Source organism: Arctopsyche grandis, chromosome 9, assembly GCF_051622035.1.
Source record: "Arctopsyche grandis isolate Sample6627 chromosome 9, ASM5162203v2, whole genome shotgun sequence".
Lineage (NCBI taxonomy): Eukaryota > Metazoa > Arthropoda > Insecta > Trichoptera > Hydropsychidae > Arctopsyche > Arctopsyche grandis.
Genome location: NC_135363.1, coordinates 32801305 through 32816940, shown reverse-complemented (window position 1 = coordinate 32816940; position 15636 = coordinate 32801305). Strand labels below are relative to the sequence as shown.

Genomic DNA, 15636 nt, shown 5'->3' with positions numbered 1-15636 from the left:
GACTCATGATTCATTTTATTGCCTAGTTTGCAATTTTAACAGCCAGCCGTGTAAAATGAATTTAATGCAAAATCTAAATCTACATATATGTACAAACATAAATATGGTACGTACGCGTTTTGATGAGAAATTAAAAGGAATGTTTAAAAACGTGCTCGCGATAAATAATACAAAAATATTTATTCACAAAGCAGATGTGCTTACGCACATTGTTGCTGATCTGAGCACTTTTTTCTAAAATGATAAAAACCGTGTAATAAAGAGTGAGAAAATAAAGATACTTTATTTTACAGAACAGAGTAAACAGTCGAATGATTTATTACTGTTCTTCATAACGTTAAATTTAAATAATGTAATCAATGAAAAGACAAATAAAAAATCTTGATGGAAATTTTGATAACCTGCTATGTACATACATATTATATGTATGGCCTGCACAGAAAAATCAACATTTTATGTATGTATAATTTAACTACATATGTACATGTATGTATGTACATACATACATACATATACATATGTAGTATGTCGAAATAGTGAAATTATTTTCTTCCTTTTAGGAATGTACATACATGTGTGTTTTAGAATAAAATTAGTAAAAGTACTTATTCCGGTTGAGGAAAAAATATTTAAAAATATTTGGGTATAAAATTAATAATGTCTATTACATGTAAAAAAATTTCAGTATGATTCGGTTAGCGGTTTGGTAAACTAACCAGCAGATTCTATGACAAAAACACTATATAATAACCATACTAACACAATATTATGACCAAAAAATACATAATTTATAATACACCAATATTTACTAACTTGAAAAAACTGCATGCTATAAATAATGTTCCGTTTGTTACAGATATTACTAACAAACTAACCAGTAGATTCTATGATAGAATCACTAATAACCATACTAACACACTTGTGAAGATTCTCGGTGATTACAACTAAATGTCTATACCCTTCAGGTATAACACACAGATTACCTAAACACAATCTGCTTTAGGTCATCAACTTTAGAGAGTCTTTAATTAATATTGTGTATTAGATGTATTATGAACATTTATATATAAGAGTTGTAAATAGGTTTTTGAGCTCTTTTTCCTATTATGCTGTACATTAACATTAGAAGAATATAATACTATGATTACTAACAAAATAAAATTAAAATTGTAAAATAGAAAATGATCAGTGGATCAATAGCTATTAAAATAGATATAAGATATATTGTGAACATAATTTAGTAATAATAAAAAGCATTTAATAATCAAAAATGTATGTATTTTAAAATATTTCTTTGTGTAATTGATATTTAATGCCATTTTTTTATATCTCACTCTTAAATTATATCTTGATAACATTGAAATAAAGTTAAGAAAATAATTGAATAAAATTAATAACATATTTAAATTTAATATTTAGATTAATAATTGAAATTAGTAAATAAATTAAATTTATAATTTAATATTTTGATTAATAATTGAAAATAATTAATAACATACTTAAATTTGTTAAAATATTTTTAAATAGTACAGAAAATTTGGCCATATAGTGAAATTCAACTGTCTACATGTAAAAATTGGTGTAAATTTTCGTAAAATTTAGCAACCCTGAATATTTGAGCATTTGTCATTAAGCTTACGACCGTTTTCAATGGGTGATGTGACCGATTAGAGAATTGATGTTTCGAGTAGATCGCGTTTTACATGGCTGATTTCAGCTCTTTTGTTAATCGGTTAGTCTTACTCGTGCACATACATACTTACATATGTACAAACCGTTAGCTGTTTACAATAAATACACGTATGAATAAAATGTATGATGAAATAATAAATGTGGAGTGGATTGAGTGACGCGAATGAGCGTGCATGGATCCTCACCGTATGGTAGAGTTCTGCGCGTGCGCCAACGTTAGCAGGATCACCAACAGAAGCGGGGGGCGCCTTGTGCGCATCCTGGCGACGACTGGAGCAGATTTTCTCACCCTCACTCACACACACACACACGCACGCACGCACGCACGCACACACCTCGCTTAATATAGTCGCAGTGGCAAGGAGAACATGTTCGGCACAGTTTGTGTTCCAGTAGAGGACGTCCGAACGCCGCGAACAATCACGCGAGAGTAACTTGGCCGGTGGCTGGTCGGTAACTCTACCTCTACCACCTCTCTCTATCGCGCTTTTCCACTTTTCCGGAGCGTAGAGGGTGCATACTGCATATTGTCTCTCTTGCATTAAGCACTGGCTTCCTAACCACTTTGTCATTAATAATCAAATCTTAACAACTTATTTTTTATTTCGATTTTCACTATATATTTTTTTCCTTATATCAATATTAATAACTGGGGGACAAAGATTCGTTCACTTAACTCTTCTAGTGCTGACGTTTTTTCTGTTGAAATCCCACCACGCTGAAAATTTCGCCAACGTTTCCAACTAGAATTATTTAGAAATCAGTAAGCAGGCACTAGATTTTGAATTAAAGATTGAAGAAGTCAAAAGCTGTACAAATTGCACATTTTTTAAACGCTCATATCTCTTAGCCCTTTGAATGCAGTCTATCAGCCTGCATATGTATGTATTTATAAATCGAACAAACTCGATTAACCATGCATTATCAAAACAAAAATATTATTAAATCTAATGTACACCTACCTGACATTTTGACATCTTTGAATCTCGTTGAGAGATAAGAGACAACAAATTGAATTATTCATATATTATTTTGTTTGCCCCCTGTTTCTTTAACCCATTGAATGCTGACCAACGCCGATCGACGTTTTGACAACAAGTCCGTGGGTCTGAAAAACGCCCATAGGTTTTGAATTTTGAGCACATACAAAGTAAACAAGAATACTACCCGCTAAGCCTTTCCAGGTAGCATTGAACATGGGTAGTGTAATCCGTGTCGATGTTTATAAAGACTGGTTTACCCGTTGAGTGCTGACGTCTTTTCTGTTGAAAATTTCCGACAAGAATTATTTAGAAATCCGATAGAAAGCAGGTATAAAAATTGTAGCTAATCCAAACAAACCCTAGATAACTACCACCAACAGTTTCAAGTTTTGTAAAGGTGTGTTTAGACTCTCTATTATATAATACATATCTAGTAACAGGGTCTACCTCACGTGAAATGGTCGAAAAAGCAAATATCGGAAGGCAAAGATCGAAAATCAAAAGATCTTTTAAGTCGAAAGATCAAAAAAAAGGTGTATGTTAAATGGTTACTATTTATATAAAATATATTTGAGTGGCATGCGGTGAAATTATCTCTCTTTTTGTCATATAGCCTTGTTTAATGTGCGCGCGCAGGATACGGGAGGAAAAGCCTGTTCCTCTTGTTCCTGTTGTATCCTGCTCGCGCAAATTAAGTGAGGATGTACGACCGGGGGAGAGAGACTTTTACCGCTCGTCTATATGTATATACTAACCGTTTTTCATATGTATGCATGATAAACAAATATTTTCGACTTTTTCACTTCAACTTTTTCACGGTCAACCCTAAGTAACAATATAAAATAAACATAAGAAGTCTATTAATGAATCTATTTTTCCAAAACTAGTTCCATCTTCTTCATTGTTGTTAAAATGTAATGCTCACAATTTAAATGTCAAGCCACAATCTAAAATACTCGGAAGCTAGGAATTTCCATCGGGAAATTCTGCTATGGTTATAAATTCAGAAATTCCGGTGTAAACCAGTATTTATAAAGTTGAAAAATGAATGACATGTATTACACGACTCATATTCAATGCATTTTCTTTCAACGCTACCTGGAAAGGCTTAGCGGATTGTATTCTTGTTTACTTTGTATATGCTCAAAATTCAACGCCTATGGGCGTTTTTCAGACCCACGGACTTGTTGTCAAAACGTCGATCGGCGTTGGTCAGCATTCAAAGGGTTAAAGAAACATGGGGCAAGCAAAATAGTAGATGAACAATTAAATTTGTTGTCTCTTATCTCTCAACGAGATTCAAAGATGTCAAAATGTCAGGTAGGTGTACATTAGATTTAATAATATTTTTGTTTTGATAATGCATGGTTAATCGAGTTTGTTCAATTTATAAATACATACATATGCACATATGTATGTATATGCATATGTATATACGTACATATTTATGTATATACGTACATATTTATGTATATTCTAAACCAATTTTTATGCCAGAAATACTAGGGACTAGTAATTCTGCGACAAGACGTCCCGGGACATTTTGTTTGTTGAAAATAGTATTCTTATGGTTGAAACTCCTGAAACAACTGTTTTTCATTGTATATAAACAGGTATTATACATATATATAAGACTACTGTCTTATGTGACCGTTGGCGATACATCTAGTTGTAATAGAAGTACATATTATACCAGAAAAAATATCAATGTTTAACGATAACTCTAATAATTCCAACGAAGATTTCATTGAAGAAAGTGACTGCGAAACTGATAATTCTGAAAGTAGGAATAATGTACATAGTAAGTATGAAACCAAACTTCTACGATGCTCTTATAGATGATCGCAAAATTATAAAAATTTTCAGAAAGTGCTAAAAAAAAATTCGAAAATATGTTAAAAATGAATTTGATATTGTGCTTATGATATACTTAGACCTAAAAACGAGGTGGAATACGTTGATACCCATGATAGAACGATTTTTAAAATTACAAAACTGCATTAAAAAATCGTTGATTGACTTGAATATGAGCCATATTTGAAACCAATCGAATATTAGCGTATTAAAAACTATTTGTGACTTACTCAAATGTATTAAAAAATACGCCTTTTAAAAAATTTGATTTAGTAAATAAACACTATCGATTTTCTTTTTCAAAATTAAATTTTCCAGTCCCGGGACTTTGAAATTACCATATCTCAAGTCCCGAGAATTTGAAATAGCCGAGACTTCAGAATTACTACTAGGGATGAAAAGTTTCCGCATATAATTTATAAATTAATTGATACGATTAAAAACATGATATTCGACGAATTTATCTATTTTGGAAGTCATAACAGGAGACAAAGCTCAGGCGCTTATTATTCATATCATAATATGTATGTACATATGTATAATATGTATATATTCTTGGATAACTGCATATGTTTCCAGATTTGAAAGTACATACGTAGTTGAAAATTAGACTTTCGATTTAAATATTGACGAAATTTTAATTAGTAGGTATTGACACGATATGTTTCATTTGTTTCTGTTTTATTTAAAACTAGTGGTTTTACCCGGCTTCACTCGGTATTTGTAATATAAACCGTTTAAACATGACTAATCTAATAGTAAACATTTTATGAAATTTATTTGAATAGTTTTATTTTATATAAATTTATTTGAATACTCATTTGTTTTTTTTTTTTATTAAATTGACTGTCACGAACAAATAAACATATGTATATACATTCGAAATTATATGTATACCAGAATCCGGCGCCTGCGCCCCTGGAGCCTTCGCCCCCAGAGGCTTCGCCCTCGGCGGCGCCTGCGACCCCTAGGGCTTCGACCCCGGCGGGTGCACCACTGGCGCCTGCGTCCCTGGTGCCTTCGCCCCCGGGGACTTCGAATCCTTTGAATCGAAAAAAATCGAATCGGCGCCTATGAATCGAAAAAAAAATCGAATTTGTCGTCTACGAACTAACGAACGAAGGTTATATACATACAAAGTCTCTTTCCAAATTATATATTAGATTTGTACAGGTTGAAAAGCCCGACACAGAGAAATTGTAATCATTTTGAATAACAAAAATAGAGTTTCGGCAAAATATTGATGCATCAAATTAGAGTTGATATTATATGATGATCTAAAAATTCTCGGTCATTTTAGTATTCATCTGAAATGAACGCCAAGTCACACTATTCATTGTCGATAAGTCACCCGCAATATGTACATATTTTTAATAACAAACTGTATTCAAAAAACATTTGCTATCGTTTGCTATGCAAGTAAGCACCATATCCGCTTGTGTAATCGCAATGAACGGTGTGCACAATTCTCGGTAGGAAAATGCTTGATAACTTCGAATGATCACTTACAGCTCAAAGGCATCATAAAATCGCTCACAGTGAGACTAATTAGCAATTTAACCAACAGTCATACACGCAACTTATGGAATACAACGTTTCGTGACCTTTAACTTTCCTACATTTTTTACACAAATTGTTGTATTGTTATAAAAGTAATTGGGTCTCATGTGAAATATTTTTGAAATCATTGAATTTGCCCGAACTATGCAAGTTTTCAGAAAAGTCTTTACTTTACTTTCTTTGATGATACATGTTATGATTGTTTTTATAATGAAATCCTATTTTACGATCGAAACCAGCGTCATAGCTTGTTCATGTATGAACAAGGGTCATAAAGCGATTTTTTTGTACACATTACTCTGTTATAATATGAAAATCACGTGTCCTATTTACTCATTTCCTATCATAAAAGCTCATTTTATATTTTTTTATTTTACATATATACCAGGAAGGCCTTACAGGAAAATCTTGTATATGTAAAATATATGTATTCTCTTGGCATGGACTATGCCCTGATTGTGAAACCGTTGTTTTGGCTATGGATCGGATGCCAGCTGATGCCAAGTTGATGATTAGCTGCATTTTTTCAATGCTTTTTATTATTACTAAATATGTCATCAATATGTACATCTTATGTATTTCCATTTTAATACCTATTGATCTACTGATGCGCAAGATATTTAGCTTTTACAGTCTTTAACTCAAAATTTTTGTGCCAAAAGTGAATATTTAAATCAACAGTCGGATGGATGTTTTTTTATTGATTGTAATTTATTACGTAAAATAATTATAATTTATTTATTTATTTATTTACATACATATATACAAATATACCAGGAAGGCTTAACAGGTAAACCCCAAATGCGCCTTCCTGGTCCACATAATTATTACATAGATACATGTAAATCTAAACAATATCTGACATCTATCGTCAGATATTACAAATATCGTATTAATACGATAAATAACGATTAATAACTTTCATGTAACAATACGAATTTTATATTCGATAAACAACCACAGGGACATCTATGGTGAGCAATATGGCGAAACCTAAGATATAACAATAACTAAAGGTTCGCAACGGAAAATTGGGAAGGAAACGCCAATTTTACAGGAATCGCTTCAATGAAAATCAGAAAAATTGGCAAATTCTGATAAGAAACGATCGACCTTGACAAATGAAGGTCTGACCAATAGCGAGACTTAGCGGGAATCGAACTCGTAACATCAAGTACGAGATAATTCAACATTCACCACTAGACTACGCTACTGGTTAATAATGAATTGTCTAGCGAATTTGGAATTCAAAAATATACTTTTTTATTACACATTACTAACGAGAAGAAAGCAACAAAAATCATTGTTGTATTCGAATTAAGTGGGTCGAATTTAAAAAAAATTGATTAGTTTCTACGCCAGTAAATAAAAAAACGTGATTTTTTTTGTTGCTTAGTGCTATTAAGGAAGGGTATTTGATTATGTTGAGATAGAAAGTGTTTTTGATGTACTGTAATGTACATACATATATAATAATCTTTTAATTTAATTATTTTAATTTTTTTTTAATTATTTTTCAGTCCTATACACACCAGCCGGCGTTATTTGGATAGATGAAATGGTTTGAAATAATAAATCCATCTACATATGTCAGCTGGACGTTAAGGCATCATGATACATTGTTGAACAGTGGAAATTTAAATAAATGACAATATTTCATACAACTAGACAATGAAACATTTATTTACATATACTATATACATACATATACATATACATATATGGCCATAATAACACGAATTGGTTTTTGGCCTAATTTGAAATAAATAAATGTATTCATTTTGCTTTAAAGAGTAGACATGTTTATTGCATTTAAATGTCAAATAGTGTATATAAAATTTGACACATTGCATTTGCGAAATTCCATCCATTCATTTAAATGCACAATTAATTAACACATTCGAATTCAACATTTTTACTGTTCGCGTTAATTTCATAGACATTGCAAACTAATGAATACTTGCGTAAAATAAAAAAATCATGACCTAAAAAATGGACCAATTAAAACGTTGCACTTGAAATTTTCTGCATATTTTATTATTTCAATAAAAGTATTTCGATCTCATATGTACGAGCTGATGTATCAAATCTTTACAATCTGAACACGCGTTTCCAAGTTCAGTTTTAAAATTAGAAATGGCGCACGTGATTTAAATACTGAATATTTCCAGATGATATATGTATGTGTGTATGTATGCACATATAGTTCATATATATGTATAATAAGGTTCGATCCAAAGGACGAGAACTGGAATAAGGTTAGTTCGTCCGTGTGTGACGTGCAAATCTAATAGATATGTGCATAGATGCAACGCGCTTAGTATTCAAAAGGTTAAATAGGACTAGAAACTTGGTCAAACACTTACTTGATAGTCCCGGAGATTCTTTGCATGACGTTACGACATTGATCTCTAAAAGTGCAACACATTATTAATTACATGTTCATTATTGTTATTCATACTGTGCACCTCATATGTGTAGATATATAAAATCAAAAGTGTGTTCGAATGTTTGTCCAGGGTTTATTTTCTCAAATTTTATCCATATATATAAAAATCAATGTTCGTCTGTCTGTCTCGAATAGGCTCCTAAATCACTGAACCGATTACGATGGACCGATTTCAGGATTTGTTGTATGCATGTCCGGGAAGATTACTGTGGAAAAAAAACCTCTTAATAATAATATTTTTAATTACGATTTTATCCACGCGAAAGTATGATGCGCCAGTGTGTAGTTAAGGAAATGTGTACGTTGGTAACTAGCTTGCGCGCACGCATGCCAACCCTTACACTACGTACAACTCATACCAACCTTACATTGCGTACCACTCATAACAATCCTACATATACATAAAAATCAATGTTTGTCTGTCTGTCACGTATGCGTTCCTATACTTTACTATAATTTAATTTGATTATTAAGTAGGTATTAATTTGAAACTGAAACATTCACTTATCGAAACGCATCGAGAAACGGGAACGGGAACAGGAATTTCAGCAACAGGAACTCTCATTCATCTCACCCCACACATTTTCCTAATTTCGTCTACCCATTTTCACTGCGGTCTTCCTTTTACCCTTTTGCATTCTCTCAGGCACCATTCAAGCACTTCTTTCGTCCATTCTTCTAGCCACGTGGCCCACCCATTGCCATTTCAATCTCTTCAACCTATCTATGTCCACTGCCATTGTCATACTTCTCACCCACGTGTTTCGCTTCCTGACTTTCTTCCTTATTCCAAGCATACAGCGTTCCATACTTCTTTGATTGCATTGGATTTTGTGTAGCATTTTGGCGCTCAGTGTCCAAGTTTCACATCCATACGTCATCACTGGCAAAGCGCATTGATCGAAGATCTTTTTCTTTAGACAGAGGGGCATTTTTGATTTAAAAACAACATTCATTCGTCCAAATGCATTTCATCCTAATTTCATACGTCTCTTTATCTCTTCATATTTACTACCGGACATGTCAATTATTTGACCTAAATATAAATAATTATTTATTACTTCTACAGGTTTTATTTAAGGGACCAAAAATGATACCTTAATTTGTGTACAAGAAGACCTTGATTCTACCATTGCAAAAGTTATATTCTAATCATTCTATCTCTCAAAAGTTTGGTGATTTGCTTTAAATAAAAAAAATGCACTTCTTTTCATGATAGCTTGAATAATCATTTAAAATTTACTTATAATTTAGATTCCAATCTAATTACTCCAGTCCAAGCTCAATCCAATTTTGGAGTTATTATCACTTGCGACTTGAAATATAGTCAACTCGTATTAATTCGATGATTAAAAATTGTTATTCCATTCTTTATGTTATAAAACGAGTTTATATTTGCCTTAATGACGAACTTATGGCTAAAATTTATTAAATTTGCTTATTCTACGTACATATTGGGAACCGTCTTTTAAAAAGATATTGTACACATGTAAGGGTAGGTATATAAAAAGTTCAACGAAGAATTACAAAGATGCCTTCCGAACTTGAATCACTTTCATATGATATGAAATTGAAAAGAATGAATATCTTCAACTTCGAACACGAAAAGATTGAGGTGATGATCTAACCGAAGTCTATAAAATTGTTAATAAACATTACAACTGTCCAATGATTATCCTCACATTTAACAAAACACTGATCTGTCTGAAAATAATCAGAGAAACCTGCTTTTCAAACACAGAGGCTAAAATTTGGAATATACCACCAAATGAATTAGTAACTTCTAGTAATCTAAACCTGTACAAAAATATACTTGATGATCTTCCAAAATTTAATGGGTTTTTGAAGTTCTTCTTTTTTGGTTACACTAGTAATTTTACCTCAACCGGAAGTTTTACTAAAACTCAGACAGTTTCGAGGTTTTCTAAGTGCTTTGAACTGAAGTTTCTTATCTATAAGTCTCACCTTAGTACTAAGTAAACTATCACATTTAGTGAATATCTGTCGACCGGAAGTGGCAGTTTATTCTTGTTTGATTTTTCTTCCACTGTTTTTTTCACCCTTTAAATATGTGTGCTCTTCACGAGAAAGTTCAAGTATAATCCTCGTATCAATGTCAGGTAAATAAAAAAAAATCATTGTACATTTGACACAAATATTATTAATTAAACATTGTACATTTGATACAAATATTATTAACATTATACAAAGTACAAAAATACATATCAATTAATATCCACAAAGACATCTATGATCAAATTTGTAAATTCGCAGCATTTTAAACAATTCAGCGAAATTCAATAAATACATATCAATTAACAACCATAGAGACATTTATGGTCAAATTCGATAGATTGGCAAATGAAAATCAGATAGATTGGCAAACTCTGATAGGAAACGATCGACCTGGAGTCAAAAATTAAAATCGATTCGTCGTTAACGTAGGTCGGGGTTATCTATCTCTTCCATCATAATAATAACTATGTGCGTGGTAGACATCATCATTTGATGGCTGTACCTCTTTCCCGCACAGTCCTTTTACGAATGGCTCCTATTCCAAGAGCTATTCGACTTCTTAATGAAATCGTTGCTGCCGAGACTGAATGTGATATTTTCCACCTTAGTGAGCGTAAATTGTCGGATTATTTAACCCAACCCATTTATCTGGTAGTCTTCGCTCATCATTGTTTTCATGATTGATTGTGATTTATGAGTGGAATTTTGATTAACTCTCTTCCATTTGGGCCTCACAGGGATGTTTTGTATTTGCAGTTGGTTCTTATTTATTGGAACTGGCTGTAGGTGCAAGGCATTCCTTATGTTATATTTTTACGTATCTGCTATTGTTTTTTATGATTATGTATAAATGTATTTTTGTCTGTGTATATACATATGTTTATATTTATTTTTCTTTCTCTTTTTTCTTTTATAAGACATTCCCTTTTTGTTATTATTATTATTAGTTGTTTGTGTATATATATGTTTTGTTTTTGCTATGTCTAATTTCTTTAGTTATTATTTTGGTTCTTTTCTTTTCTGTTATATTTTTGACTATTGTGGCGCATTAGGAATTTCTGTAATGCTACAATGGTCCAAACTTTAAATAAATAAATAATGTAACCCTGGCACATGGTAAAGATCTTTCAAATCTCTCACCCCGACCTACACTAATGACGAAACGACGAATCAATTTTAATTTTTTCCATCTTTCGACTTTCCATCAAGTCACTTTCCTTGCAGTGACGGCCACCGATATTCAGCATCCCTCAAGTTGAAAGTACAATATACATATGTATGTGTGTACATCTGTATACACATATGTACATTGTTGTGAGGACATATGTACATATACGGTGACCGTTACCGCATCGAAGTCGAAAAATCGAAAATGTTCGTTTACCATGAACACATGAAAATCGGGTAGTATATAAATATATCAGTGGCGTGCGGTAAAACTCGCTTCCTCCCGTCGTACAGCCTTACTTAATTTGCGCGAGCAGGATACAAGAGGAACAGGCTTTTCCTCCCGTATCCTACCCGCGCACATTAAGCAAGGCTGTACGACAAAAAGAGAGATAATTTCACCGCATGCCACTGATACATATATATTATATACATATACGTAGTACCGTTTACCATGCATATATTCTTTCCGATATTTGCTTTTTCTATCTTTCGACTTTCGATCCCATGATGTAGACCCGTACATATTATATATTATAGTTGAAAATAAAAACAGATTATTATATTTAACATATGATTTATTTAAATAAAATAACAATCTATTTTTTGCAGGGAGTGAGCTCATGTTAAAGATGTCGCATGAGGTTGCATGCAATTAATGGTAAATGTGAGGAAGTTTAAGTCTTGGAGTGTTGCGGTGAGTCTCTGCATGTGCCGTTGATTGTATGGTAGCAGAGCTCGTATCGTAGCTGCTGAATCAACATCCAACTGGCCTTCAGACAGCAAGATATGGAGTACCACTTGAGCAGCATAACAGTTTCTCGTATTTGTGTTCCATTCTACGCAACACTTCGCCAATGACTCGTGTTGGTTCGAGTTCAACTGTTTGATCGTCGACAGTAAAACATCTCTACCGTCATCCTTCAGCAGCTCGTTGATTATCTTCAACGTCAAGAACGGCTTGTCCAATTTGAGTGCTAGTTTTAAAGCTTTAACCATTTTCTTATCGTGTAGCAGGTTGCTCAACTCTTGTTCTTGCATTATCAGATCTTGGCGTTCCTTTGTTTCTTTTTCCCTCTTTTCGGTTGTTACATCTTTCCATTTGATCAATAAAGAGTCAGCCCCACCAGTTATAATGTGGTTTTCGTTTTCAGAGACGGCCAATGCCCAAACCCTTCCATCATGCTTATCGAGCGTTACAATGCTCTCTGAAGTTTTAATATTCCAAACTTTCATGAGACCGTCGGCACCGGCGGATACTATTTGTAAACCTTTCGATATAAATTCAGCTTTTAATACAGAACTCGAATGTCCTTCTAAAGTTTTTAAGCAATTCAATTCCGAAATGGACCACAGCTTCATCGTACAATCGGCGGACGCACTCAGCAAAACCTGATCTACGGGCGAAAATTTAACGCACCAAACGCCTCTCTTATGACCACGCAATGTTCCCAACAGGCTCAAGTCTTCAGTTGACCATAGCTTTATGGTCTTATCTTGAGATCCGCTAGCGACTATTTTATCATTAGGCGACATGGAAATGTGGTTTATATCTTTGGAATGGGCGACTTCAGTGTGAGTGCATATTAGAGTGTGAATTTCTTCCGATTCCGCATTGATCGTTGGTAGTTGCCATTTCTTAATGCAAGAGTCCTGACTTACAGAAAAGCAGCACGATGCATCCAAATACGGCAGACATACAGAGCCGACTGATGCAGTGTGTCGGTTGCCGATGCCGATGCATTGTACTTTCTTATTGTTCATAAGCCAAACTCGAATACTGTTGTCTTTGCTCGAAGACAACAATACATCCGGATTATATGGACTTTTGGCCAGAGACAACACTAAATCACCGTGTCCTTTGACCAATTGACAGTTCATCGTTTCCAGATCGTACACTTTGATATCTATGCTGTTTGTAGCGACTGCTATGTGACTGTCGCTCTGGCCAAAGTATGAAACGTCTAATACTTCATCGGTGAAACCGACCATTTGTTTGGAACATTCGAACGTTGCTAAATCGTATACGATTATATTGTGATCGGCGCTTATCACAGACAAGCAACATCTAATTTCATTCAAGAGCAACTGTGTAACGGCCAAACCGCCGTCATTGGAAGCTGGCGATACAACGCTATTAGTCTGAGCGTATATTAATTTACTCGAAGATACATCCCATACTTTGATGACTCCCTTATCACCGGCACAAGCTACGTAAATGCCCCCATCGCTTTTTTTAATCTTTTTATCAGGGAGTTGAAACTTAACTGGCAGTATTACAGAATCTTCGATGCATTCATACACAGGTAACGTCCGAACAGCTTTACCTTGTTCAATGTCCCATAAGATCAAAACTCTATCTCGGCCTGAACTGACCATAAATTTACCGTCGATAGTAAAATTCAACGACGTAATCTTACTGAAGTGTCCGCTGAACGTCGATATTTGTTCCCCGCTTTCTACATTCCATGCGATGATTTTAGTGTCATCACCTGATCCGAATAAGAGATGCTTAGTAATATCCGGATGAAAAGTCAGTATGTTGAATACTCCTTGTGTTCCTTTTAGTGAATGCGTGCACGTCTGGCGTAAGATATTCCATATTTTAGCGGTTCCGTCGGATCCTCCTGTTGCGATAGTGTTACTCGTGCCGTCGAATACCACTTTAGCGATCGGACCTTTGTGAATGGAGCGCCACATTTTGGTGACTTTGACATCGGACATGGACCAAAGTTTGATCAGTCCGCTTTTGTGTGTGGTAATTAAAAAATCGTTATCTCGGGAGAGTGCGAAACAGTAAATAGTATCTTCTTCATCGGCTTCATCTTCCGAACCACCGAAAGTTGACGTTACTAGTCCAGAGTTCAAGTCGATAGCTTTGACGGCGTCGTTGCAATGACACAACATGTGATTTCCATCGTTTGTCCAAATGACTTGTCCTCCTGTATAGAAAGCTCTATACTCCGCTTCAACGTCATATCTACAATTAAAGTTAAAATTGAGGTAGCATTATTAACGATAAAATGTATACAATTTACATTTTAGGTTAGGTTTGGATTTTAAAAGAAAGCCAATAGAATCGGACAAGTATGTCGTTTTAAAGTTATGCTTACGCTTCTTTAAGATAAGAGGATGACATTATGAAACAATAAACCAATATTCAAAGAGATTGAGCTCCAATGAAAAGTATTTTGAAAACGACACAGCTTGACAGCTCAACTATACAAAACCACGTGCGACGCAATTTGGCCATAATCTTTAATTATATGGCCTATGTAAATGTTCTAATGTTGGAAAATTAAAACTTATTTTAAATTTTATTTATAAAATGTATGGGGAAGCACTACAGTATTTTTATTTTATTTAACACACATACAGAAAAAAATATAAAATAAAGCAGTACAGTGAGATAAAAAAGATACAAATATAAATGAAAATATTATATTCCAAGTACAGTGAGCACCACATGGTGCTCATGCGATAGTCATTGGCCACTCTAGAAAACAAAAGCTAGGTAACTACTCACCAGAGGCATCATTTCAGGGGGCAAAATTTTTCACCAGTAAGGAATGACTATCTAGGGAATGGGGGGTATATTTTATTAAAATAATGACTGTACATATATGAATTTTAACTATTTCTTTTAATCAGTTTTACAAATATATTTTAAAGCAAGACAAACAACAACAAAAAAATATATTTGGGAGTTAACTTTTTTTCTAGGAAAAATCGACATACTTATAACTGACAGTGTTCTAAGGAATTTTGTTATTCTACTATTGTTGGTTTAGTATTTTAATTTAAATTCATAATAATACATTAAACAACGTAAATAGTCCCGTTCAAATCTAGCGGGGAAGGACGGCTGCCGACCGCCCTCTAGCCCTCCCCAAATGACGCCCCTGCTACTTACTA

At 33.7% G+C, this 15636-nt stretch overlaps 3 protein-coding genes across 3 annotated transcripts in view; 1 reads left to right on the top strand and 2 right to left on the bottom strand.

Moving 5' to 3' along the window:
* Positions 1 to 2153, bottom strand: part of LOC143916336 (pH-sensitive chloride channel 2-like) — a 41796-nt gene extending 39643 nt beyond the window's left edge. Inside the window, exon 1 of the mRNA XM_077437368.1 lies at positions 1878 to 2153. Coding sequence (XP_077293494.1) covers positions 1878 to 1951 — 74 coding nt within the window. The 5' untranslated portion in view covers positions 1952 to 2153. The remainder of the gene's footprint in view (positions 1 to 1877) is intronic.
* LOC143916579 (uncharacterized) overlaps positions 1 to 15636 on the top strand; it is a 590438-nt gene that overhangs the window by 357006 nt on the left and 217796 nt on the right. The window lies entirely within an intron of this gene.
* LOC143916766 (transducin beta-like protein 3) lies at positions 12283 to 14992 on the bottom strand. The gene is made up of 2 exons (XM_077438013.1): positions 14835 to 14992; positions 12283 to 14701 (listed from the first exon to the last, which is right to left on the bottom strand). The coding sequence occupies exons 1-2, from the start codon at positions 14858 to 14860 to the stop codon at positions 12343 to 12345; spliced, it is 2385 nt and encodes a 794-aa protein (XP_077294139.1). The 5' UTR covers positions 14861 to 14992; the 3' UTR covers positions 12283 to 12342.